Raw genomic sequence first — 27,498 nt, forward strand, 5'->3', positions numbered from 1 at the left:
TGAGGCGGCCATTTTGCACGAAATGCATGATGGGCATTATTGTACACGAGTTTGATTATTGGACTTCTTAATATTAAATAAATTGCTGCGTATTTTTGATGCTGTACATCTGTGTTTTCACTGTATTTATTTTACTTTTTATTTTGTTACTCGCGTTCCCTAACTTATTAAATAAGTTATTGTGAAAATATAAACTATTTCCCGATGACCTTTGGTGTAAGCTACGGTGTCCGTCTGTTTCCAAAATACCTACCATTAGTCTAACGTTACCCCACATTTTATTTACACATTTGTTTGCCTAAGTGAAGAAATATTACACTGAAATCACTATGGGCAAGTATGTACTCGGCATAGATATAGGAACAACTTCCATCAAGGCCGTTTTACTCGACTTAACTTCTAAAGCCGTTTTGGAGAACTCCAGTTTGCCAACCAAGGCAGACATCGTTGCTAACGGTGGATCAGACGTATGTGACTGTATGTAGCATATATGTTGCTGTAGTTTAGAGTACAGCCAATATGTTTTTCTAAAAAAAACAAACAACATGAATCTGTTTCCTTATTAAGCAGGTCAAGGAGCAGGACACTGGACAAATAATAAACGTTTTGAACAAGTGCATTGCTTCTTTGCCCGGAAATAAACTCAAGGATGTTGTTATGATTGGGGTGTCAGGACAAATGCATGGAGTTGTGTTCTGGAAAGCAAAATCAGGTACCAAGACAACGTTTTGTCCTATTTGTTGAATTTCTTTATTTTGTGTATTTATACATGTCATTGTATGTCAACATTCTGAATACCAATTGCCAGGCTGTGACTGGTCCAGTGGAAACTACTTCAGAGCCAGAGACACCAGTCAGCTGATCACCTGGCAGGATGGGAGATGTAACAGTGATTTCCTAGCCACTCTCCCTGCCCCAGACTCCCATCTCAGCCTAGCCACAGGTTTCGGTTGTGCCACAATCTTTTGGTACATGAGACACAGGTATGCATGGCAAACATGGTCTGACTAACATAAACCAATAAAATACACCTGCCTACCTATCCATATACCCCCACACATTAATTTATACACCCTATGAAAATGCTTGTTGTGTTTGTCTTGTGTTTGGATGCAGGCCTGAGTTCCTGGCTGACCTCACAGTGACAGGAACCATCCATGACTATGTGGTGTCGATGCTGTGTGGTTTGGAGAAATGTGTGATGACGGCACAGAATGCTGCCAGCTGGGGCTACTTCAACACTGCCACCAACCAGTGGAACAGGGACACGTGAGTGTGTTCTGAGTGGGACTAACATGATGCTTTTGTATTAGCATTAATATATGCATGGTGACAGCCACTACACCAAACGAGTCATACATTTCAATATGACGACGCCCTTGCATCCGGGTCCTAAAGATGACATCACGATATGTATATCATTGTGTGTATCAATGGAACTAACGTGGATGTCTGTGTGTGCATGCTGTAGTCTGAAGAATGCTAACTTCCCTGTGCACCTGCTCCCTGAGTGTGTGGAGTCTGGAAGCTTGGCTGGGCAGACGTGCTCCGAGTGGCATGGCATCCCGGCCCACACGCGGGTGGGGGCAGCTCTGGGAGACCTCCAGTGCTCCGTCTACTCCTGCATGACGGACGGGACGGACGCAGGTGAAGGGGTCGGAGGGGGCGTCCTCTCGCGGAGGCGGGGAGGGGGGGGTGGCCGTCTCGGGGTGCACGCTCGTCTCTCACGTCGTTCGTTCGTTCGACGCCGCCAAACACTGTTCTCCTTCCCTGGCAGTGCTCAACATCAGTACCTCAGCGCAGCTGACGTACGCCATGCCAGAGGACTTCAGGCCGCCGCCCGTCCCCGAGCCCGCCTCCTCCGTCTCCTACTTCCCCTACTTTAGGAACTCCTACTTGGCTGTGGCGGCGTCACTTAACGGAGGAAATGTCTTGGCCAGCTTTGTGGCGATGCTGAGTGCGTGGATGAAAGAGTTGGGTAAGTTGATTCGCCCACACTAACATTGCGACATTGTATATGTAGCTACCCCTTGGTGCTGTAAAAGGTCACATGATACAAACCATTTCATGTGTAAGAAACAGCTCCCCCTATTCTTGTCTGAATTGCCGCGCTTGCCTTCGGCTGCAGTTTGATTGACAGTGGTTTCACAAAATAGTCCATGGATGGGGTTGGCGCCCCTTTGCCAAAGGCGATTGATTGGAACATAATTGGGGGGAAAGTAGCTGGCCACTTCAGAATTAGAAATTGACATTCTACTGGCACTTTACCACTAATCTCACTGACCTGATTTCCCTGGTATTTCTCCTACCTACCCCCAGGGGTAGGCATGAGCGACTCCAGCCTGTATGAACAGGTGATCAGGTGTGCCTTGAGCCAGGAGAGCAGTGATCTTCGGGTGAGTCCCACCCTCCTAGGAGAGAGACACAGTCCACACAGCCTGGGCCAGGTGTCCGACATAGCCCCCTCCAACCTCTCCCTGGGCCACGTCACCAGGGCAGTGTGCCGTGGTATCCTGGAGAACCTCACCTCGATGATGCCCCCCGTGTCTCTGCAAGCGGCAGGGGTGAAAAGGATCATGGGTAGCGGGAGCGCCCTCTCTCGTAACGAGGTGCTGAGACAGGAAGTGGAGAGGGCGTTCCCTGTGCCAGTGGTGTACGGTGGAGATGTGGACTCTGCTGTGGGCGTGGCTATGGTACTCTGTGATCGATTCTGAACGTGACTGAACTCTCATGCCTACATGTCATTCCTGCTCTCGAGTCATATTGTGATTTTATGATGATTCTGCATTTGTGCATGTTTCTTGCATTATCAGTAATTCCAGTTGCATTCTGAAATACTTGACTGCTGTATACATTTATAAGAAATTCATCATAAATGGGTTTGGATGATGTGAATTTATAACTGTTAATAGCATAAATTGTATAGTGTGCAAGTAATGCACAGTGTCACTTTTGCAGTACAGATCAACAAAAATGATCTGTCAGCACTTTTGGACAGTGATTGTTATGTTGATTATCATAACTTCTATCAGTGGCTAGCTGGATTTTGTATGCGATAATTGCAAAAGTAAACCTTGGCAATTTCCCCACCACATTGTGCGGGCCATCGTTTTTATATAAATTAATCCATTATCAGTAATGCCATTTGCATAGTTTTAAAATCATCAAGCAAAGAAAGGAACAACACACACATTTCTGCTGACAGAAGTTTTCCGACCACACATCAAGTCATAGGACCATTGCTGTGCTACAACATAACATTGAGACACAATAGCATGTCTGTAAGAACGCAGGGCAGCCACACAGGAAGCTCTGCGAGGATGTTCTGAAGTCAAATAAGAAACAGTTACTGAGTGTTCAACTGATAACCTACTTCTGACAAGACACAGTGAGTAAATTATACTAATCCATATATACGTATCTTTTTTTTTTTACATGACTAATGTAAAGCTTTATTAATCTTTTCTGGGTCCAACATGCATATACGATGAAAAAGGTGAAACAAAATTCAGTGGACCGTCTTGCAGGTCGTACTTTAGATATAGCAGATAGCAGAGCCATTTTCATCAGACAAGTCCACCCTCCAGAACTTAGCTGGAGATCACATCTACAGTGCCATGCTATATTTTCAATCCTACTGTAGGGCCAAGTAGATCAATAGTCGAAGCCTAAATGCTCTGAGAGCTTCTGTAATGTGCTCTGCTATTCTCCAGGGATTGTCACTTTATCTCCCGACATCCTCCAACCCCTTTGACCTTATCCTCAGTCTCACAGACATCGTCGTCACACGCAGTGTTTCACGATAGAAAACATTAGATTTTCTTCCAGGGTTGGATTAACCTTCTATGTGTGAGTACAATGACAGCATGTTTGCGGTATTTGTTGGAAGTCTGTTCATGTGGCATGAAATGCTGTGTTGAAATGGCGTTATGAAACCGATGAGGGTGTTGATGATGATGGGTTTGGAATGATAACGTATGCTGAATATTTAGTACTGCTACTGGAATGGTGGGATAATTCAGTTGAGAGCGGGGTGTAGAAGCATGAAGCAATTTGCAGGTTAGAGAGAGAGTGTAACAAACACCTCAACATGGATAATAAGACTGAGTACATGAACACATGACGTGGAAATTGATCTAATGATTGTGATTAACATAAGCACATAGGAAACCTATTTTTTCCACAATACTGAATAGTAGAATGTCAAGATTTTTCCTGTCATCACTGGCACACTCTTAAACTGTAAGCATAACAACGTTATACATTTTGCATGGAGGATGTACATCGTAAAAAGATGTCAACTCGTTTGATAATAGTTAATTTGATCATTCACAGTGTTTTGTGTCTGCAATTTACCCTGTCATTTGGAACAGAGATGGTTAACTACAGAGCCAAGCAAAATAGTAAATAATCTTTCAAGCGAACCGTTTTCAATGTTATTTGATATATTTTGTCTGCAAAAGAGAAACAAATGAACATTGAATCGTGAGAGACGCCACATGTACGATGGTTACTGCAAGACGGCTATGCTGGCTTTGTGTTGTGTGCCTTCCAGCCAGGGTGGGGTTTACAGTAACCATGTCAGACCACAGAAACCTTGTCTTGTCTGAGTGATGGAAACCACTCCAAGCCCCAGGGGGCCCTGTCCACAAATTGTATCTAGCAAAATGGACACATGAATGATCAATCAAAGTGGCTATGGCGGTTTGTTTTACATTCATAATTAGGAATACTTTCCACATTTGTTGGACTTACCAAGATGCTTCAATAAGAGGAACTTGGTCACACGAATATCTTATGGAATAAAGTAGCTGAGTTCCCTGATCTTGTTCCGCCTCCCTGTTTTGTTTCTGCCTTCTGTGCCCTCGTTCCTGTCTTGTGGGCAGAAAAGGCCAGCGGTGTTTCGATCTCTCCACCTACCCCTTCCTCTTTCCCCTGGCACTGTCAGAGTGACAGACCAAACTTGTTCTAATCTGTCTCCTTTCAACTTATCTTGGTCTGTTACACGAAGAAGATAATGAGAAAGGTTTTGCTCTGAGTAAACCGCAAGGTTTCTTTAATCAATACCGTTCAGCTGAGGATCTTAAATAAACAACCAGAGGGAAATGGCCAACGAGTCATTTTGTGCATTCGCTTCTGTTGCTATAACTACTGATGAATAACTTGCTTGTTACTCACCATGGAGGAAACATCACATGTTCAAACACACGTCTCTATAAATGCCATCAGTGTGGTGTTATGACTCTCACAGAAACTTCCAACAATACATTTAAAGGGAAGCGACTATTTCAACCCAATACCACATCAGTACAACAATCAAAGACAATGTTACGGCAATGTTTTATGTGTATTATTTAGATGTTATCTGTTGAAACGAACAACACTGGGATGTCCTTACGTCCCCTGCAGGACATCAGTGTGAGAGGTCAGCATGAGCTTCCCAGAAGGCCCTGGGGCAACCCGCCCCTTCTCCCTGGAGACGGACGACAGGACCGACGAGGAGCGCAAAGCCCAAAGCCGTCATGGTGCCAAGGAGGACTTTCTGGGCTCTGCTCTGGCCATGGGCGGCTCCAAGGCACCCAAAGCCCCCATGGATACAGACTACCAGGAGGAACTGGAGGTGCAACAGCCCAAGATCAAATACAACCTCAACTTTTACAAGTGAGACACTCCATTCACTCCGACGCGTGACACTGACATCCACGTTATGTGGTTCCTGGCTCAACTGTGGGTCACATAGAGCTGAACAACAGTGCTGATTCTGTTTAGAGGATGCAGCTGTCTGGCCTGAGGTGTGCGTGTTTTAACGTTTCATGACGAAAACCAATCAAAGGATCTCTTGTTAAGGGGCCATCTTGGGTAGGGACAATACACGTCGTTCAAAAAGCTTTTCTGTAACTCACAAACATCTGTCATTTTAACTGTAGGGCGATGAAAGGAATGAAGGTGACCAAAGAGGAGATGAGCAACCGGTTTGATCTGAAGAAGCTGTTTCAGGCAGCAGCCAGGGGAGATGTCACCATGCTGGATGGGTTGCACGATTACCTCACCAAGACCATGAAAAAGCTTTCCCACTCTGAGTGTGAGGAGGATTGATTCTTGATTGAGTCCTGCTTGGTTGTGTGATCCATTTTTCGACAACAACAGTAGTGATTCAGTCTTGTGATGCTGCCAAATGTAATCACCCATTCGTGTCCTGTCCTGTTTCACAATCAGATCAATCGTACGGAAAGAATCCCCTGCTCAAGGCTCTTCTGAATCTTAAAGACCAAAGAAATGACACGGTGGAATATCTCCTAAACATTACAGAGCAGATGGGAGATGTAAAGGAATTTGTAAATGCAGCGTATACAGACAGTTATTATAAAGGTGATTTTTTTCTTTCTTTCTTCATATTTGTAATTCGGCCCATGTCAATAAATTGGGTTTCGTTCGCACATGATCCTTGAACAGGCATGATCACACGCTTAAGAGGTCTCATTCTTTTTGTGCATCCTACAGGCCAGTCTGCTCTCCATATTGCCATCGAGAGGAGGAGTCTCCACTATGTGAAGCTTCTGGTCAGTAAAGGAACAGACGTTCATGCCAAAGCCTGTGGGAAGTTCTTCCAGCGACAAAATGGACCCAGCTTCTACTTTGGTGAGTAGGTGACCCTTTCGGCTGTGTCGCAGAACTTTGGCACCCCCCTCTGGACAGCAACCGTTACTGCCTCCTGTTCAGTCTGAGGAGTTGCAGTCAGAGCAAAAGGGAAAATTGTACCCTTGGTTATTGTCTGAATGAAAAGGTCTTTATTTGGGGCTCAAACCTCCATGCTTTCAAGGGGAGCTGCCGCTGTCCCTGGCTGCCTGCACCAACCAGAAGAACATAGTAGACTTCCTGATGGAGAACGAGTATCAGAGGGCGAAGGTGGAGGAGAGGGACTCCCTGGGTAATACGGTGCTACATACGCTAGTGGTGGTGGATGACAAAGACCAGCAGAACACCGAGTTCATTGTCACCATGTATGATCACATCCTCACCAACACCGCCCGTCTCTACCCCAATTTGAAACTGGAAGACATAGAGAACGAACAGGGACTGACGCCCATCAAACTAGCCGCCAAAATGGGCAAAATCGGGGTAAGGACTAGGACATATATGGATATATATATAGGTATGATAAACGACAAGCTAAGTTTGTTCATCCTCCCAAATAGTTTGTACTTCTGGTACATGAGTATGGCAATTTCTCATTCAGGGACTGTTGTTCATCCTGCAGGTGTTTGAGCATATTTTGCATCGTGAGTTCCACCACCAAGAGACCAAACACCTGTCTCGTAAGTTCACAGAGTGGGCTTACGGGCCTGTTCATTCCTCCCTCTACGACCTGGACTCCCTGGACTCCTATGAGAACAACTCTGTACTCAAGATACTCGTCTATGGCAGTGACATTCCTGTGAGTCACAGGAAGTCTCCAGAACCATGTGATTGAACACTTCTCTGTCCATGATAATGACACACTGTAAAGGGGGGGAAAGAATCTTCTATGGTTTTCAGACAGTTTATTCATGTACTTAAAGCCTGTTCCCTTTTTTCAGAATCGTCATAAAATGCTCCAGATCGAGCCTCTGAACAGGCTTCTGGAGGACAAGTGGGAACGGTTTGCCGCACGAATTTTCTTCTTCAACTTCCTGGTTTACGTGTTTTACGTGTCTGTCTTCACGGTCACCTCTTACAACAGGAGGAAGGGCAAGGTGAGGCTTTTGACAGGTCCCATCAAAGGGGCGTCTGTAGCTCAGCAGGTAGAGTGGGTTATGCACTAACCACATGATCCCCAGCCCCTCCTGTCAGGGTGTAGAAGTCTCCTTGAACGAGACACCGAACCCCATGTTGCTCCTGATGGGCAGGCCTGCGCCTTGCAAGGCAGCTCTGCCCTCATCCATGTGGGAATGGGTGAATGAGAGCCCAAAACATGGAAGTGCTTAGAGTAGAAAAGCGCTATTCAAGTGCTGTCCATTTACCATTTACCGTCAACCGATATTATTATACTGCCAATGGCTATTATTAAATCCACTTTGGCAGGTTCACAACCGTCCTTCAAATCTCGAAGTAAGATCATGCATCAGATATTTGTATTAAAGGTATCTTTTCAAGGATTTAGAATAATTGCTTTTGTCTTTCTCTGATATACAGCCCCGTTTCTACATTCAGCACACCTGGGAGGGATACATTCATCTGGCGGGTCAGATTTGGGTAGCGTTGACATCTGTGTTTTTCTTCATAGGAGGGGTATGTCTTCTACCTGCAACACTTCACACATTTAACAAGACATTCTGAAGGGACAATTTACATGAAACATCGTCACACAACTCGAGATTAAAAAACCATGATCAAATGTTCCAAACACATAATGATGTTTCCTTCCAAAGATCCTAGACTTCAAAAGAAAGCATCCAAATCTGCAGAGTCTGGTGATTGATGGATACTGTGACATCCTTTTGTGAGTTTCCCGAAACCTTTCTCCGCAGAAAAAGTGTTTGTTCCATGCGTGTGCCCTAGGCAGCTTTTTTTTTTTTTTTTTTTTACAACAAAAACACACACACACATAACACACATCCCACCACAAAACTCTTTGTAACAAGCCTGAGTCAGACAAAATCCACATTCTTCATCTTTACATCGAAAGATAATGTGGCTAGGTTGTGTGCGAGCTACACAGCTGATATCGTGTCTAGCAGCTTTGTGCATGTGTAGGCCTCTCGTATTTTGCATTGCTGTGTCAGAGGGCCCCTGGGCTGATCCTATCCCCTGCTTGGTAGTTTCCTGCAGGCTGTTCTCTACATCATTTCCTCAGTGCTGGATTTCTGTGGGAGGGAAGAGTACCTTGGGTTTCTGGTGCTGTGTCTGGCTCTCAGCTGGATCAACTTGCTGTACTTCTCCAGAGGGTGTAAACACATGGGCATATACAGTGTCATGATCCAGAAGGTACCGCCAGGGCATGTCACACTCCCACACACACCGTTTCACAGCCAAAGGGCATATCCGCAATGTGTGAACGACACAGCATTTGGCGTTTGTGATACACTCTTGCGAAGGCTAATCTCCTCTCTCTCTCTCTACCTCTGTGTTTTTTCCCCTCTGTAGATGATCATAAGCGATATCATGCGCTTTCTTTTTGTCTACATCGTCTTCCTTTTCGGGTTTTCAGCAGGTATTTCATCTCCCATCTCTCCTCTGTCCCCTCTGCACACTGGGACAAAAATACTGCCTGTCAGCGCCTTATGAATTCACGATGAATGTGCATTGTTCTGTTCAACGCTCTCTAACACAAACAAAGACCTGTCACATTTATCAATGACTTTGCCCTTATACATTTTTTTTTCCAGACAGTGAGAACACTCAGCAAGACAAGAGTAAACAATACGAAAGAAAACAGCCACATCCCCGTCAATAGGCTGTAACGCCTTCTCTCCTCTCCCCAATAACAGCCGTGGTGACGCTACTGGTCGAGCCTACAGCTAAGAACGAGACCGCCAAAAGTGGCCGCACCTTCTACGCGGCCAGCGAGGATGAGACGTGCACCAAGGTCAAGTTCGAGAGCCTCTCCTACACCACCCTGGAGCTCTTCAAGTTCACCATTGGCATGGGAGACCTGGAGTTCACGGAGAACTACAAGTACAAGGAGGTGTTCTACGTGCTCCTCATCTCCTACATCGTGCTCACCTACATCCTGCTGTTAAACATGCTCATCGCACTCATGAGCGGCACAGTGGCCGAGATCTCCAAAGACAGTGCCAGCATCTGGAAGCTACAGGTGAACTTGAGAGCACTTCCTGTGCCTGTGCCTTTCCCCCATAAACAGTTACGTTTCAAGCATTTTGATATCTCGTCTATGGCAGTGACATTCCTGTGAGTCACAGGACGAAGCAGACGCTTCGTTATCCAAAGTGATTTAGACTTGCGACCTTTCGGTGTGCAGTCAATTGCTCTGAGTCCTGAGTGATACCCAACTCCATACTGGTTGTATTGTCAAAGGACAGAACAAATATGTACTGTATGTGTGTGTCCAGAGGGCCATCACCATCCTAGACCTGGAGAGGAGTCTGCTCCACTGCCTGAGGAAGAGGTTCCGCTCTGGGGTGGAGAAGGACCTGAGCTCTGGGGGGGAGTTGGACACAGAGTCAGAGCAGAAAAAGGACATTCGCCGGTGTTTCAGGTGGCTCAAAGCTATTTACTTTGTCAAGTTTGGATTTTCCGTGTCAGTAGCTTCATGTGGCATCTATCATCTATGGAACAATTTTAACAATCGTGCATGTGAATACATTCCAGAACTGTATCGGGCATGAAAAAAGAATGACTCCGCAATGTTGACAAAATGATTAAACATAAAACTAAATCAGTAGGGACTAGATAACAGTATCAGCAAAACATGACGAACTTTAACGGCGCGCCTCACGATCAGCTGTGAGTGGAATTGAACGAGTGCGGTGAATAGTAGGCCCTACCTACACAGCGAACCTTCTGATTCCTCTTGACGGCTGACTGATGTGTCATAAATCAGTAATAATTGGAGCATGTGTCCTCTGTTGTCTTAGAGTGGAGGAAGTCAACTGGGACAAATGGAACACGAACCTGATGATAATCAATGAGGATCCGGGGAGTTCTGATTCAGCCAGGCAACCTCTTCCGACTAACAGCCCTCGGGAGACAAGTATGTATACAGAATAACGCAGTAAAAAAAGAAAAAAGAAAGTAAAATCGTATATTGTGGTGATACGCGTACTGATAAAATAACGACGAAAGGGGCACTAGTTGGGCTATGTTTTTACTAGCGACTTTTGTCTCGTGTCCACAGCCAGGACCTGGCGAGGCATCCTGAGGGAGGTCAGTCGACGGCGGCAGTGGCCCCGGCCCCGGAGTCGCCAGTCCATTCCCGAATCCAGAGAGATGTCCCCCCTATCCGCCAGTCATGTTTGAGAGTAGACACATAAGCCCTGATCCCCTGCATTATTCTCTCCTCGTTGCTTTTCCCCTCCCAATAGACTGGCAGACCGGGCTACCAGCTGGATTCATTTTGTTTCACTACGCCTGACTGGTCCATGAATCGAACAGAATGTTAGCTTGGTATAGCAGACTATGCGTGTGTCACCTCACAAAAAAGCTGTTACCACCTCATACTTGCTAATTGTGAAAGCTGTCATGTACTGATAAAATGACTCTAATACCTCAGGAAAATATCACTTGACCATCCAAACCAAGTTTCCGTGACACCCAAATACAGTAGTTGTTGAATTTTTACGAAAACCCTACAATTATTTGCAAAGGTAATGATTATGTATTCAAAATAATAGGGCGAATATATAACAATGTGTTACTTTGTATAGAATAACCGACTGCCAAGTCCTTACCGCTCCTTGTTTCCCAGAAACAAGAGATTGGTTACTTCCTATCAGTCTGAAACTGAGCAGGTTTACTCCCCCAAATGTCCTCAGTTCCCCTGTCATCAGAGACTATTCAATCCAGCTGCTGTTATGACTGCACCCTGCATTGCTCAAAATTCTTGACGGAGCGACGCTATACCCAGACAGTCCCTCCTACTGCGAGCTCTTTATAGAACACTCATTTCCATCACTGCTAGACAGCCCAAAGCCAACTGCAGCCAGCCTGTCCTGCAGACTTCACGGCTTACTTTGTCTACCCTCCTGCATGCGTCTCACATTGGCTGGCTTGGAATTGCAGGATGAAAGCATCGAATGAAACGATAACTGATTATTTCCTACGTCGCTGTTCAAATCAAAGGTACTCCAGCTGAAACTCAAAAGACGCGGTTCTGGGGAGGATTGTACGGTATTAATCTAGCACAACTGCTAAGTCATGCAGATATAACAGCTTGAATACAAATGTGAGGTTACAGTAGTACCTTATTTGATAGCCATTTGTTTGCAGGAAGGTAGCAAGTTCAAAGGTATGGAAAATGAGTTAAAAGACAGGCAGCGACAAACAACAGAACTCCTAGCAAAGCATAAATTAGAACTTTATTTTATTATTACAATATTACAAAAGAGTAGCACAACTCTCACACTCTCGCCTCATCTGTCAAAAAGCCACAGAGTGTCACGCCAAAGAAAGGCTGGTGGACCTTCTTCCATTTCACAGCAATAGTACAAGAAATAAAGAAGGAAAAAAAAAGAACAAAAGATTTAAATAACAAGCAAATCAAGTATTATAAATAGTCACAATGCAAACTGAAGCTTTGAAACTCTGAAGAAAAAAAAGTGTTGTTACAGCCCAGTAACTAGACAAAGCTTTAAAATAGAATTACAAAATATTACTCCATTTCCTGTTTTCATAATAAAGTATCACTAAGGAATTGCTTTTTTCTTTTTCTTCTATCAAACAAAACTTCATTAAAATAAAGTCAATTATAACAAAAAGAGAAATTGCTTTTCCTCTGTATTCTTGCAATACTCACTCTCATTATCATCATTTTGGGTTCATTATAACCATGCTTGTTTTCAAAAGGAAAGTCCAAGGACCGAATACTTAAGGCTTTTTAAGGGCTGTCAGGGAAGGGGCCAAACAGGGTGTGGGTTTCAGTGTGTTCCCCCACGCATACATCTGCTAACATACACACATATATTCTGATACACACACACACACACACACGCACACGCACGTTAACCCACATTAGCAGGCAACATTCATCCACAATCATTACACTTTAAAGTTACAGTAGTATAGTAGGTAAGCCAGTGTACAATAAAATAAACAATGCATTTGCTGTTTCACTTTAACTTAAACATCCTTTTGTATACCTCCAAGTGATCTTGCAAGTGATCAATTTGGTCTTTTCAAGCACACTTCAAATCAGAATCAGTAGCAACTACGCCTAACTTGAGCTACCTCAATGATTTCAACAAACTCTGATTTGGTTCATAGTTAGTTTCTAAATGACATTAGTAACAACTCCTTTTCCACTGCAGTAGCAAGTTTAGTCCTGTGAACTAGTCCACCCCCCACCCCACCCCCTCTTCAACAAACACCTGTAAAACACAACATCTCATTTCAACAATTCAAGTAATAGTTTTCGGGTTCAGAAAAAAAAGAGAGAAAGAAATTAAACCAGCACAAAATGGCACATCTTTAAAAATCAGTTTGTCCTCAAATATTTGACTTTGGCCATCTAAGGCTTCAGATTGAACCCATTTAATTTCTTTGTACCCCCGTCCCCCACACACTGGAAAGAAAGAGAGGAAAAAAAACAAGGATTTCACAATCATGCTGCCAAACTCATTGGCATTGGTGAAAAAGACATGGGTTTGTAACAGTCACCTGAATTCATTGCAGCATTGTGAGCAAGAGAGCGTCCGGCCCAGTCTGCCCTTCAGGTTCCTGCAGGATCTAGATGTCTCGACTCTGTACAAACAACCTGATTAGACACTTCAGAGACAGCGAGGAATCAATCTGTAACAGTGACCTGATTCAAAACAGTCCTATTTCACAAATAAATTATTAAATTTCGAAAAGAAAAACAGCTTCTTTGTACATGTGCATACAGCAAGCCTGCCCATAAGTACTTTGTAGCGTCCAGTGACTGACAGGTTTGCACTGAAGAATTAATTACCTTTCGTCAGCTGCGACTTCAAGGGGAAAGTGTATTATATTCTTGTATTTAAACTCGGCATCACTATGAGTTTCACATGTAAACACAAAGAGGGAATTAGTCGCTTGTCCGACAAAAGTCGCTAGTCTGAGCAGAGGAATCCCGACATGAATCTGTAAGAACATCAAGATCCTCAAAAGAAGTTCTGTGAAGATTCAGATTTCCTTCATCGTCTGCAGGAGACATCTTTCATGTGTAAAAAGAAAACTTTAAGGACAGGTCTGAAGTCCAAAATAACTCAGGATCCTTCAGATCCAGGCACACTGAGACAGGTGGGATTGGGAGAGAGGTCTGGGAATGACGACAATCACATACATAAAAAAGTTCCCTAAAGTGCCTGGTAAAAGCACTCGTTTACAAAATCAATTGATCACTTGCAAGATTGACTACAAAAAAAAACAAAAAAAAAACACTGCTTTATTAAATATATTCATTTGTCCTCTTTCAAACGTTGGCGGCCATTTACTGAATTTATTCATTTCATGTTTTTCCCTCTTAAGACTGAAAGAAGGTTGTTTTGATAACTGCTGTGTAGACAAGGCCCTAGCTTATCTGTACCCTGGGTGCTGGACGTGAGAAGGTCGACCGTCTCCGGCCTCCGGGCCCACCCGGTTCATGGGAGGCCTGTGCATCTTGCCCATCAGCCCCAGATTCTGATCTCGGAAGCAGGGCGTCTGGAAGTCCCCGCCCAAATAATCTGCCGTTTGCATCAGAGTAGTCTGTCCGGAGGAGCCCGTCCCTGGCCTGTAATGGCCCCCCCCCCCGGGGGGGGCACAGTCTAAGGTGGCGGCCCCCCCCGGGTTGCCCCCGTGGAATGGCATGGCCAGGTCCTGGGACCCGGAGCTGTCGCTGTTGGGCGTGGGCAGGATGCTGCTGTTCCAGACGTGGGGCTGAAAGTAGTGGCCGTTGGTGTAGTGGGCCATGGGGCCGGGCATGCCGTTGTTGTTGTTGACGGGGGGCGAGGGGGTGGGCTTCTCCAGGGGGGGCTTCAGGGCGTAAGGCTGGCCCACGCACAGCTCCGGAGGGTAGCCCAGGCCCTTGCAGGGGAAGCCGGGGTCCCTCGGGGGATGCTTGCAGGGGTGGCCCCCGCCGTCCTGCATGTGTTGGAGCTGAGCCAGCTGGTGCTGATTCCAAGAGCGCATTTGTTGCTGCTGTTGGTGGTTGTGTTGGTGTTGTTGATGTTGTTGATGTTGTTGTTGATGATGATGCTGCTGTTGCTGCTGTTGATGATGATGATGTTGTTGTAGCTGCTGTTGGTGGTGCTGCTGCTGCTGCTGCTTGATATCATTGTGATAGACAGGCATGCGGTTCATGGCGGCCATGTTGGGTGGGGGGTGGCCCACAGGGGCTGCGGCGTTGTCTGCGGGGCCCATGACGCAGTTGTGTGGGGGCAGGCCGGGACCGTTGGGGCCACTGCCGTGCATGGACACCCTGGAGCTGGCGTTGATGAGCAGGTTCCGGCTGATGGGGCTGGGGTTGGCGATCTGCCCCTCGCACATGGACGTGGCACTGGCCCCCTGGGCCCGCGCCTGGCAGAACTGGTTGATCTGGTGCACGATGGTGCTCAGGTCGGCCTGCCGGCCCTGGTGCAGGCCGGCCGCCATGGAGAGAGGAATGGTTGAGGTAGAGACGGTCACGTTGGGGGGCGCGTCGCCATCCGGCAGCTTCCTGCCCCCCTGCAGGCCTGGAGGGGGCTGCGGATGGTGCTGCTGCTGCTGCTGGAGCTGGAGGGCGGGGGGCTGGGCGTGGGCGGACATAGTCTGGGGTCGGGGGTGCTGGGATAAGGGGGGTGGGTGTCTGAGGCCCTGGCCTTGCGCTTGGCCCTGCAGAGTTTGTAGAGTCTGGGGGTGGGGGGGCAGGCTCTGCGGGGGCCGGGGCCCACCCGGCGGGTGGTGGAGAGTTAAAGTGCTGGCCGAGGAGGCTGCGTAGGGCCCCGCGGGGGGGTTCATGATCACCTCGGAGTGCAGGCGGACCCGGCTGCCGTCAAAGTCCTTGAGGATGCCCTTGACGAGGGGCGCCTTGACGACGGCCAGGAGGCCGGCCTTGACGCTGGCCTGAGAGGGGGGGTAGGGGCTGTAGCGCTGGCCTGAGGTATCCAGCCCGTTGACCGTGCGCCGCACGTGGTTCCTCTGGGGGACCTTGACGCTGTTGGGGAAGATCTTGATGGTCAGGGGGTTGTTGGCGACCTTCTTAGCATAGGCATCCAATTCTGCAGGGGTCGGATACTGAGCGGATCTCATCCTCTGTGTAGTGTCCCCTGGGGAGACAGACGGACAGATAGATGCAAGCGAAGGATAGTGGGGGAGGACAGGGAAGAGGGGGAGGACAGGAGGGAGAGATGAGACCATGAGAAAGAGAAAAGCAAAACGAAAGAGAAAACGCGTTAACGCAGGTCAAATACTCCCAAAGAAATGGTTCCGCTTTTTTCCCCCAAGCCCCCCCCCCCCACCTCACCCCCCTCCCTGTAAAAAGAGCAGACGTATTGGTAATTGAACCTCATTTGACAGGAACCTGACTCTCACACCTCCCTCTCACCTCAGAGCTTCGCCCACACGGGAGATGAGCCCAGCCCGCGCTCACGCCTCAAAGAGGACGGAGGCGGTTTTTCCGATCTCTGCCGGGAGCGGCGCGCACCAGTCCGCATTCCCGACGGCTGAGCCAGAGGCTCGGGGGGGGGGGGCGGAAAACTAGACAAACAGCGAGGGTCTCTGTTGCGGGGGATGAGAGGCGGACGAGGGAGCTGGGCTGTGTCCAACGCTGCCACCTCACAGGCCGGACAAAGAGGAAGGAGGGGGGAGGTGGGGGGGGCAAACAGGCAAGGAGTTGAGAGAGCAGAGCTCCGTGACCGGCACAATCTCACGGAGCAGCCTACCCCCTGATCTGCGGCCTGGCCTGGCCTGGCCCTCAGCCCCTTGATGGAGACACATGTCTGCCACAGCTGCTGAACACCTTGGCTATATTTAACACACGCCTGGGCGACAATGTCTCTGTGTGTGAGAGAGAACGTGCGCCGGCCTATTGAGAAAAACAATCGTGTGTTGTGTGTGTGACGTACCCACTCCCAGGTGTTGTTATACCTTGTGTGCGTTTGTGCGTAAGACACATACACCCACTGTTGGTACCACAGTGTTTCCATGTTCTGCATCCGTCATCTGGGTTGAGACGTGCAGCGCTCAGACTCCCAAGTGAGAGTCAGCGATGAGTCAACGAGGGGATGGTACATATCGCAGCTCTGATCTGAGAACAGGAGCAGCCCAGTGCCCAGCAAGCTCCCCCCCCCCCCGGCAGGGCCCGGGGGCCCCGGGTGCCCCCCACACCCCCGGCCACCAGTCTGCCTGACCTACATACACACCCACCCAGACTGAGGCCACAGACAGCCACAAGACAGGATCCAACCCTGTCGCTGGGATATGAAGTGAAGGTAGCATGCCCTTCCATCTGTTTGCTTTCCTGCATCCAATAAAAGAAAGAACGACAACCTCGTGTTTTCATCAAAATCTTTATTTGATTTGGGGACGCTGGGGGACTGTTGCCGTCGGTGTCCTTTATTAGGTGAGAACCTGAAATGTCAAGCCGGGTCTTTCTAGACTTGTTAAAAACATTTGTCAAATGGGTTAGTGACGGTGAACCAGTTTTGTCCTGCAAGTCTCTCCTCATTCAGCAGACAGACTGGCTGTTGGTTGAGGCTGGGGCTGGGTCTGTGGCTGGGGCTGAGGCTGGGAGGACTTGACACGGTGGCACCAGGAGTCACGCCAAGTGGCTGATTAATCCGCTGTCTTACTTGTGGGCAGAAAACAATGGGTGGCAATGAGGGGGCTGGGTGGTGTGTGGGGGTGGGTGTGGGGTGTGGGGCAGACAGGCAGACAGACAGAGCGGGGGCGGCTGTCCTGTCTTCACGGCTCCCCTCTGCTGATGGCAGCCTCATTAATGCAGGGGTCTGGACCAGGGAGTTTGAGCTTGACACGCTCCATCACTGACCGCTCCTGTCCTCTCCCCGGCTGAGCGGCTGGGTGGGCAGAACACGGACAGACGGACGGACGGACGGCAGCCCTGCGGAGGACGTCACCTCGGCTGCTCCCGTGACAGCCGAGACTAATGACCTCCGTCCCTTGCCTGTCTCTCCTCCAATCAAAAGGGAGGCCGACCAAATAAAACGCCACACTTTCATTACCTTCGCTCCCGAGTGTGCGTGGGTTTAGAGGACACTGGGGTTGGCATGCAGCCTTCCTTGTCGTTGCCAAAGGCTCTTTTACAGTACACCGGTAAGAGGGTGTAGCAAGACAAGGTCAATCCCAATTACAAGATATTCCAATCAACGGAGAGAATGTTACATTTTGTCAAGTTAATCCTGCCGTCCGCAGCAAGCCTTCAAGGCAAATGCCCACTAAACAGACATTAAACTAAGAGTTCAGACTGCCAAAATAAAGATATTGTTGAAGTTGACTTTAAAGTAAGGAGCATGTGCGTACACCACATTATTGTGGTACGAATCTGGCAATCCATAAATAACCAGCTGCAGCTGAAATATGCAAAGGACAAACAACAGTGCCTGGCGCGGAGCGGCGAATCAAATGCTTCGGGGCGGCCGGGTCGTGTTCCTCAGCGACGGCTTCGCCGACCAGTCCAGACAGGACTGCTGCACACGGTGCCCGACGTCCTACATTTGGGATCTACGGTGGCCTGGTGGGTCCAGGGCCCTGGACGGGGAGCCCCGAGGATGAGGGAACCCCTCCGTAGGGGTTCACCAGGGAGGTCTGGGAGGAGCCGGCCCTCCAGATGAACAGATCACCACGGCAGGGTCGGACCAGGCCGGCCCGTGCTTTTATGACCCAGCCTTGAGTCGTGAGAGAGAGGCCCAGTGTTCCAGCACGAATACAAAAGTTCCGGCGGGCGCTAATGAGTCCTTATCATGTTCCAACCACAGTTTAGAACCGAACGAGATTCAAACTGCAGGGGGCAGGAGCTCACGCTGCTGTTAATGACAATTTTCACACAAGAGCAGGAAACTGGATCAGAGACTTCAGTGTCATGCAGCAAAGACAATTAAGTCCTCCACCCCCCCCCCTCTCTCTCTCTCTCTCTCTCTCTCTCTCTCGCTCTCTCTCTCTCTCTCTCTCAACAATCGTGGAGGCTTATGAAGCCGGCAAAGAAAAATGTAGGTTAGCTTAGTTTCTCAGATGGCTGGCGTCCCTGTGCTGCTAGCCCTCTCTATATATGAACAACCCGTCCACGACGAAGGCATGGCCTGTTCAAATCATCTTTTTTTTTTTTTTCGCACACATTCGGCAGCGAAAGAGGCAATACGGCTGCAATGAGGAGAAACAAAAACTGCCAAGCAAGTGAGACTGAGCCTGACAACGCACAGGCCAGCACACGACGCTCGCGGCGTTAGCGAGGCGCACGGGAATACAAATTGACGGCTCACGGCGACATCCACCCTCTAACCAGCCTCCGCGGGAATAAGTCATCCGGCGGAATTAGGATTTCATGTGACTGCTCGTGTCGAACACCGATTTCTTCCCCCCACCTTATGAGATAACCACTTCTTTTCCAGAGTCAAGCTGTCAAATGAGCTCTGAGGCCTAGCGAGGGATGAAGCCCCCCCCCCCCCCCGGGACCGCCGAGTGCTCGGCGCGCACGGACAGCCGGGAGACAGACGAGCGCACGTCACCAGAGAGGGGGGCCTCGCCGGTCCAATCCCAGCCCCGGCAGACAGGGCTCCAGCTGAGGCACGAGAAGCCTTGTGGGACACGTGGCCCGGAGCCTACACGCACACACACACACACACACGTCTTGGGAGATGCTCCGCAGGGGCCTCCTGGCAGGGAGCCAGGGGAGGAGACGAGAGGATTCGATGTTTTTCTGTCGTTTCAGTTGTTTTTTTGAAACCACCCGGCCCAGGAGGGCCGTTTGACGAGGCAATCAACCCCATGATGTGATAACACCGTGGCCCTGGGTGTCTAAGCATCCTCCCTTATCAATACTGAGAGGATGAAGAGAGAGAGAAGCGAAAAAGGAGAAAAAAGAAGAAGGAAGAAAACAGCCGAGTGGAAGAGAAAAAAAAAAGGACAAGCATAAACTCCAGGGGGGGGGGGGAGAAGACGACAACACCCTGTGGAGCGACGAGCAGCCTGCTCAATCACACTAAACCGATAACGCGCCATCTGACTGGACAGCCTGTCACAGGTCCACAGCCCCCTGCTCTCCCCGCTGTGACGCGTGCCGGAGGGGGAGGGGACCCCGAGGAGCCGCCGGCCCCGGTCACCGGCCTGCGACATGGCCACCGCGGCTGGCACTTAGCGGGCTCCCCCGCGCCTGCCGTACTCCCGGGGCCACGCTGATTACAGTGATTCTGAAATTACAGTCTTGATGAGCCACGCCGACACAGAGAGAGAGAAAGCGAGACAGAGAGAGGGAGAGAGAGAGAAAGAGGGGGAGAGCGAGAGACAGAAACAGACAGAAAGAGAGAGCGCGCCAGGAGGAAAGAAAGCAGAAGGAAAAAAAATGGGAAAAGGGAGACGGTCTTGTAATCAAAAGCGGAGCTGAGATTCCTCCACCGTAGAGGAACCTTCTCTAGAACCCATCTGGCCTTCAAGGAAGGTGGGGGCGGGGGATAACAGCTGGACCAGGGCTGGGCCTCGGCTCTGGATGAACAACGCGCGCGCCCGAGTGTCACCTAGGAGGAGCAGAATCAACCAGAGAGAGGACTTCGACGGGTCCTTCTGGGCCCAACCAGATGGGGACACACATGTAGGATTCATAAGAAGCCCATAACTGCGCCTCGCGCTCTCCCAATCCATTGACCAATCAGCGAGTGCCGTGCTCCTACCCGTGATTACAGTGGGCCCGTCGCAGAGAAACATCTGACGACGGTGGTTCCAATAAGCACCTCCCCCCCCCCATGGCGAGGAGCTCCCTCTCTACCTTGACAATAAAGAGGATTTATGAAGAGAGCTGGGGGCTCTGAAAGGTATGAGCCAGGCATCCCCACCCTGCCAGTGGGGGGCGGGGGCGGGGGTCACGTGGGAGGGGCAGGCGAGCGAGGACGGCCGCGACGCCGGCTCCCTAACCCCCACCCCCTCTCCTCGCTGTGTTTGGGTGCGTCCGTCGGCCTGGTTTCCCGCGGCGTTCCCCCGACCCGACGGGATCTTCTCCTCGTTATCGACGAAAACGCCCCCCCCCCCCCCCCCCCCCCCACACACACCTTGGGAGACGAGTGTTTGAGGGGGGAGGGTGGGGGCGGAGAACGTTCCCCAGCGAATGATTAGTGCAGTCTCTCCTCCTCTTTTCCTTTGAGAGGGATCTGTAGGACAGGGAGCTGAATGGTCCCCATCCTCCACAGAAGGGTTCCCTCCAGCTGAGAAGGAGCTGCTGTGCCCCGGCAGAACATTCCCTTCCGTCCGACTCTCTTCTGGTTTCTAGCACAGAGCTGTTACTCATAAAAAGGGACCGGGGTTGTTTATCTGATGTGGGCTGAGAGGGACTCCAGCAGCCTGGTGTGTGTGTGTGTGTGTGTGTGTGTGTGTGTGTGTGTTGCATGGTGGTGTGTGTGTGTGTGCTGGATGATTGTGTGTGTGTGTGTCACTTACATTTCTGAAGTCCAGTGTTCATCTGCGTGTGGGGGAGAAGCTGGAGGGAGAGGTCACCTGGCCGCGGCAGACAGGCCAGCATTTCACACCGACACTAATGCAACATGGGACAGCTCCTCCTCACACTGCAACAAGGGGAGGGAGAGAGAGAGGGAAACAATGAGAGGGAGGAAAGAGGGAGGAGGAAAGAGAGAATGAAAGAGAAAAGAGAGAGGGAGGAAAGAGAGAGACAGAAAAATGGAGGAAAGAGAGAGAAAGAGAGAGGTTGGAATTTGAGAGACAGAGAGATGGAGGAATGAGAGAGAAAAGAGACAGGGAGGAAAGAGAGAGACAGAGAGATGGAGATGGAGGAAAGAGAGAGAGAGGAAAGAGAGAGAGGAGGAAAGAGAGAGACAGAGAAATGGAGGAAAGAGAGAGAAAAGAGAGAGGTTGGAAAGAGAGAGACAGAGAGATGGAAATGGAGGAAAGAGAGAGAGGGAGAAAAGAGAGAGAGAGAGGTTAGAAGTCAGACATGACCGCAGGGCCACACATGCTACATGGAGATACAGAGCGGTGGCCAGACGGGGCTAGCACTTCTCTCCCTGTCCTCCCTCCGGGCTTCAGAGAGGGGTGGGACATTACCTTTCAATTACAAACCAATTCTCAGCTGGAGCGCCAGGTAAGGTGACATTTTATGCGGCTAACAACTTCAATTAAACATCAAACAGCCGAGGTCAAAAAAAGAAGAAAAAAAAAAGAAATACATGAAGAAAAAAAATTGCAGACCAAGCCAGAGAGGGCCTGGTAGCCTTTAAATAACTTTCCCTCTCCCAAAAACCCTCCCTCACCCCCCCACCCTCCCTCACCCCAACACCCTCCCTCACCCCCCCACCCTCCCTCACCCCAACACCCTCCCTCACCCCCCCACCCTCCCTCACCCCAACACCCTCCCTCACCCCCCCACCCTCCCTCACCCCCCCACCCTCCCTCACCCCAACACCCTCCCTCACCCCCCCACCCTCCCTCACCCCAACACCCTCCCTCACCCCCCCACCCTCCCTCACCCCCCCACCCTCCCTCACCCCCCCACCCTCCCTCACCCCCCCACCCTCCCTCACCCCAACACCCTCCCTCACCCCCCCACCCTCCCTCACCCCAACACCCTCCCTCACCCCCCCACCCTCCCTCACCCCCCCACCCTCCCTCACCCCCCCACCCTCCCTCACCCCAACACCCTCCCAGTGTGGGAGGCCTTACTACCCGTGTGCTGCCTCAACAGGGCCTGGGCAGGGGACCTGAATGACACCAGCTCACTCAGTGAGAACACACTGGAGAGGGCAGTAGATGCACGGTGCTACACTCCCAGATCGATACCAGGGCCTCACGCTCCACACACAAACCTGCCTTCTACTTTCGGTGGCCTTGAGAACAATGGGAGGGAATTGCCGAGAGGAAAAACAAAAAACACAAACATAGCGCCTGTGTCTAAGTGGCTGCCACCTTGAGCGCTAACGTGCCGCGATAGAGAGCAACAGCGTCAGACCTCCGCTCTGCTTCACTCGCTACTGTATTCAAAACGGCACAGATGCTTTGCTTAAGCAGCACGGGGAGGGGAGGAACCGTCAGGGAGCAAATGAAGTCCCCAGAGCGCGGGCCCTTCCCCCTGCTCGCCCGGCGTCCGTTGCCGCGGCGGAGGAGAGCGGCGCGGACAAAACGGGGCGTTCGGAAGAAGAAGATGAGGGGGAAAAAAAAGAGGAAAAAAAGAAAAAGGCAATTACCCACAAACAACCTTGGCACGGCCGTCTGCCACCGGGTGGCGGCTTAAAAGCATCTGTCCCCCGTCGAGGGGGGGGGAGTGGAGGGGGGGAGTGGAGGGGGGAGGGGTGGGGGGAGAGTGGAGGGGGGAGGGGTGAAAGAGTGGAGGGGGGGGGGGGGGAGAGATGCCGGGAGATGAACTCACTTTAAAAAAACAGGAGCTCATAAAGGTCAGGAGGACGGCTCATTTTAAATCCTCCCAGCGAGGGGAGAGAATAAGTAAATAATAAATAAATAAAAACAGCGAGCGTTAATGAAGCTGGCGGTTCCTGATACCTGAGAGCAGCGCACCCTGGGGGCCAGGGGGCAGCGGCTAGGACTGGGGGGGGGGGGGGGGGAATCTGGGGCTGGAGGGAGGGAGGGAAGGAGGGAGGGAGGGAGGGAGGGAGGGAGGGAGGGAGGGAGGGAGGGGTGTGTGGGTGGGTGGCAGAGGCGCAGTCTGAAGACAGATCTGAGGGTTCGGCTGGTGTTTCTGGCTGGTGAGGGCTTGCTTCGTCATTTTCTCTGACACCCCCCTCCTGCCCTCACCACCCTCTCTCTCTCTCTCTCTCTCACCACCCTCTCTCTCTCTCTCTCTCTTTCTCTCTCTCTCTTTCTCTCACCACCCTCTCTCTCTCTCTCATCACCCTCTCTCTCTCTCTTTCTCTCACCACCCTCTCTCTCTCTCATCACCCTCTCTCTCTCTCTCATCACCCTCTCTCTCTCTCTCTCTCTCTCCTCCTTGCTTGCTGGTTTACAGCCTGGACTGCCATATGGCAGCCTTCCCTGCCCTCAATTCAGCGTGTCACCATGCGTTAACATTAATTGGCCTGATGTGTTCTTCTTCCCACCCGACCCTGGAAGGGTTTCAGCTAGGTAGAGCATTGACGACGTTCCCCTGCAAGAACTCCGGCGCTTTCGATCATTTATCCGAGCTCTGGCACTTTTGTCAAGGATAGCGAGGATGTTTTCAAACTCCGACACGGTAAGTGCCCGTGCACAGGTGTTCCGAGAGGCATAAACGAACGATCGGCGAAATCGATTCCTTACAAATGAACTACACCGGCACACTACTGTACACGACACACACGTGCACACGCACTCTACACAACCCCCTTCCTCCCCCCACCGAGCCACTGAATGTCAGAAAACTGCGGAAAGCTCCGGCAAAGGTCAGCCCATGTTAATGCCCCAGCTGACACTCTGCTTTCCAGCGCGCGGCGAGAGGAGACGAGGGGAGGCAGGCAGACAGGCCTGACGTCTGCCGTGCTGCCAACAGCACCACACACCCCCTAAACACCCCCCCCCACACACCCCCTCCCAGAATTCCCCACCCTCTGCCACCCCTCGCAACTTCAAATATAACACCAGGCTCTTTCAACAAATGCACAGAGGTTCACACACTCTCTCACACACTCTCTCTCATACACTCTCACACTCTCTCTCATACACTCTCACACACACACACTCTCTCTGACACACTCTCTCTCTCTCTCTCTCTCTCTGACACACTCTCTCTCTCTCTCTCTCTCTGACACACTCTCTCTGACACTCTCTCACACACACACACTCTCTCTGACACTCTCTGACACACACACACTCTCTCTGACACTCTCTGACACACACACACACACAAACACACACACACACACACACTCACACTCTTGCGTCAGACCGACAGGCTCCTGACAGACAGCGTGTCTCTTGTGCAGCCAGTGACGGAGCTCCAGAAGGTCAAAGCCTCCCTCTCCCCAGCGCGAGCAGGCACTGCTGGGATGCCCCCTCCACTCCTGCAGGGTCCTCATTGCCCCCTGATGGCCAGCCCCCCCGGAGGATTCCACAGCTCTGGCTGGCTGGCTGCCTGACCCAGACAGACAAGTCTCGCAAGCCGGATCCGCTGGCTGGCTTGGTCTGGGGAGGAGAGCCGGAGGGTGGGTTGTCCTCCGCGGATGCCGACACCCACCGGTGGGTCTTTTGGCGCCTCAGCTCTGGTCAGCTGGACTGGGCAGTGACGGCTGGCAAACCATGACTCGGTATTCTCCAATCTCCCCTCTCGAATCCAGCGAATCAGCGGGAAGAGTCTGTTTTTAGCCGGATGGAGGACGGGGTGCAGACAATGCCGCGACTTGGGAGACGGATGCGCCTGGCTCGTGTCATGTGTCAAATTGCTCCCTTAAAAGCTGACCTATATTTCTCTCCCTTCCCCCCCCCCCCCCGTTTCTCTGGGGGACGGAGGGAGAGAAGAAGCATCATCTGGAGGAGGAGGAGGAAGAGGAGGAGGGGGGGAGGCACAACGGGGGAGGGAGCGAGTCAGAGAAAGGGGGGAGCGGAAGGGGGAGCGAAAGAAAGAAAGAAAGGGCTATTAAGAAAATTACACCAGCCAGCTATAATCATGTGCTGATTGCTCCTGATGCATAATATTGACCAGAGCAATCTGCATTGGGTTAGAAAACCCAGGAAGTGGGCCGGGGGGGGGGGGGGGGGGGTGGGGGGGAGATGTATGGGCCTAATTACAGAAGAAGAAAATTCTACTCGCTTTAGGCTTGGCAAAAACAGGGCGCTAATGTACAGGAAAAGTTTGGAAACGTTCAACCACAACAATAAGATAATTAGCCCCCCCCCCCCCCCCCTACACACACCAACAAAAAGAGGCTTTCATGTGTAGAGCAACAACAACAGAAAAGGTGAGAAATGGCAGAGGAACCTTGTTTTGGTTGCACGTTGTGGGCATTAACAGCGAGGCCGGTCCTTAGCAGGCCGTCCCCAATTATCGGCAAAAGCAATTAAGAGAGCCGTGCCTCCAATCCGGCGGCCTACATTGTTTGTGCTAATGGTTCAGGCAGAGGAGAGAGCAGGAGCTGCTGCTGTTATTTAATTGCGTGTTTACCCCCAGGTTATGAGGCCGTAATAGAGCCGAGGACAAATCTCGCCGGAGAAATTCAACGTAACCCAGTGTGTGGATTCTCTCAGGGACACAAGAAGGAAATTACTTTTCTTTTTTTTCCGGTGCCAGCGCGGCCTTCTGAATGGGAGGCAAGAAAAGGGAAAGAATGGCGCTTTGGCCCCTTGAATTCGGAGGCGTAGCGTTCTCCAGATGAGAACGGCCCCGGCCCTCCCTCTCCCTCTCCCTCTCTCCATCCAGTGAACGGAGGTGCCTCTCTCTCTCTCTCTCTCTCTCTCTCTCTCTCTCTCTCTCTCTCTCTCTCTCTCTCTCTCTCTCTCTCTCTCTCCCTCTCTCCCTCTCCCTCTCTCCCTCTCCCTCTCTCCCTCTCTCTCTCCCTCTCCCTCTCTCCCTCTCCCTCTCTCCCTCTCTCTCTCCCTCTCTCTCTCTCCCTCTCTCTCTCTCCCTCTCTCTCTCTCGTGCGTGTAGACATACTCAGCCATGGCTGTTCACATCACTGTAGCCTTAATTTGCCCGTCAGCAATGGCAGGCTGTACAAACAGCCGAAAAGGATTTGCTGAAACAGGGCTGTTGCTAGCAGAAGGCCCACAGGCACGTAGCCTGGCTGGCTGGCTGGCTGACTGCTATCAATGGATCACAGCTCCTCTTCTCTCTCACAAGAGACTTCACATTCTGAGGTGTTTAGCACTCCCGGCATTTGTTTTTTTGTCTTTTTCCAGCAGAGAGACGCCAGAGAGAGTGTGTGTGTGTGGTGTGTGTGTGATAAAGTTACAGAAAGAGGGATTACAGGCAGAGACAACAAGACAGGAACGAAACAGAGGGGAAGAAACAACGAGGCAGAGTCTCGGCGCTCACACCGTTTCTAAAAAGTGTCAGCAATTAAACTGTCAGAAAGGGAAACTGCTTTGGTGGCGTTGAGCCGACACCCCACAGGAAACAAAACACACTCGGTTCAGGGTGCGAAACAACAGGAAAAAAAAGCACACAAAAATATGCAACATAAACACAAAGAAAGAGATTGCGATTGGGTCTCGTTAAAAGGTGAGGTGGCTGCGACGTCGCGAGGTGAAGCAGAGACATCTTGAAATAGCCCTGGAGACGAACGGCGAGATCACCTCAGATGCTGTTTGGTGACGAGAGCGGCTCTTATGGAGGGTCGGACGCCACCACACGGCAGAGGAGCGAAAACACGTGAGGCGCCCTATCAGGGCGTCGGCCCTCATTCCTGCTGCCACAGGGATCTGCTGGGAGGCTGGGGGGATATGGTCACATTTACATTTAGCAGACACTCTTATCCCAAACGACTTACAGTAAGTACAGGGACATCCCCCCGAGGAAAGTAGGGTGAAGGGCCTTGGCCAAGGGCACAACGTCATTTTACACAGCCGGGATTCGAACCAGCAACCTTCTGATTAATAGCCCGATTCCCTAACCGCTCAGCCATCTGACCCATCTAGGCTAAGAGATCTGGAAAACCTGGAGGCGAGGCGATCTGGAGGGCTAAGATATCTGGCCATTGCTTCTCACTCTGGCTAGGGAATGACATTGAGGAGATAAGGACCGGCTCGGATATGAGACCTTGCTGGGCTTCA

At 50.6% G+C, this 27,498-nt stretch overlaps 3 protein-coding genes across 12 annotated transcripts in view; 2 read left to right on the plus strand and 1 right to left on the minus strand.

Annotated features, from left to right (window-relative positions):
• Positions 1 to 2: 2 nt before the first annotated feature.
• Positions 3 to 3,092, plus strand: shpk (sedoheptulokinase). Of its 3 annotated transcripts, none has more exons than XM_084697768.1 (7): positions 3 to 467; positions 568 to 712; positions 809 to 983; positions 1,117 to 1,269; positions 1,472 to 1,647; positions 1,778 to 1,978; positions 2,320 to 3,092. In XM_084697768.1, exons 1-7 carry the CDS (start codon positions 330 to 332, stop codon positions 2,712 to 2,714), a joined length of 1,383 nt encoding a protein of 460 aa, XP_084553894.1. In that variant the 5' UTR covers positions 3 to 329; the 3' UTR covers positions 2,715 to 3,092. The 3 variants fall into 3 exon arrangements, with proteins under 3 accessions (XP_084553894.1, XP_084553895.1, XP_084553896.1); XM_084697769.1 differs by having other exon boundaries at positions 571 to 712; XM_084697770.1 differs by having other exon boundaries at positions 340 to 477; positions 571 to 712.
• Positions 3,093 to 3,423: 331 nt separating this feature from the next.
• trpv1 (transient receptor potential cation channel, subfamily V, member 1) lies at positions 3,424 to 11,939 on the plus strand. Its single transcript, XM_084697755.1, has 16 exons — positions 3,424 to 3,849; positions 5,410 to 5,661; positions 5,928 to 6,082; positions 6,217 to 6,369; positions 6,502 to 6,639; positions 6,821 to 7,119; positions 7,259 to 7,435; positions 7,578 to 7,733; positions 8,173 to 8,268; positions 8,409 to 8,479; positions 8,799 to 8,964; positions 9,124 to 9,190; positions 9,468 to 9,793; positions 10,050 to 10,195; positions 10,575 to 10,690; positions 10,835 to 11,939. Exons 2-16 carry the CDS (start codon positions 5,432 to 5,434, stop codon positions 10,954 to 10,956), a joined length of 2,418 nt encoding a protein of 805 aa, XP_084553881.1. The 5' UTR covers positions 3,424 to 3,849; positions 5,410 to 5,431; the 3' UTR covers positions 10,957 to 11,939.
• Positions 11,940 to 11,996: 57 nt separating this feature from the next.
• Positions 11,997 to 27,498, minus strand: part of fam222ba (family with sequence similarity 222 member Ba) — a 29,705-nt gene continuing 14,203 nt past the window's right edge. For 4 of the 8 annotated variants that reach the window (XM_084697757.1, XM_084697759.1, XM_084697761.1 and 1 more), the window contains exons 2-6: positions 21,232 to 21,356; positions 14,201 to 15,899; positions 13,604 to 13,666; positions 13,312 to 13,395; positions 11,997 to 12,121 (exon numbers count right to left, since the gene is read on the minus strand). In XM_084697757.1, the coding sequence (XP_084553883.1) occupies positions 12,094 to 12,121; positions 13,312 to 13,395; positions 13,604 to 13,666; positions 14,201 to 15,899; positions 21,232 to 21,313 (1,956 nt within the window). In that variant the 5' untranslated portion in view covers positions 21,314 to 21,356 and the 3' untranslated portion in view covers positions 11,997 to 12,093. Of the gene's footprint in view, positions 12,122 to 13,311; positions 16,052 to 21,231; positions 21,357 to 24,664; positions 25,175 to 27,498 lie in introns of those variants that run through there. The other 4 variants (XM_084697760.1, XM_084697756.1, XM_084697762.1 and 1 more) reach the window with 4 other exon arrangements.

This window comes from Hypomesus nipponensis, chromosome 5, assembly GCF_054491055.1.
Source record: "Hypomesus nipponensis isolate SF chromosome 5, ASM5449105v1, whole genome shotgun sequence".
Taxonomy (NCBI): Eukaryota; Metazoa; Chordata; class Actinopteri; order Osmeriformes; family Osmeridae; genus Hypomesus; species Hypomesus nipponensis.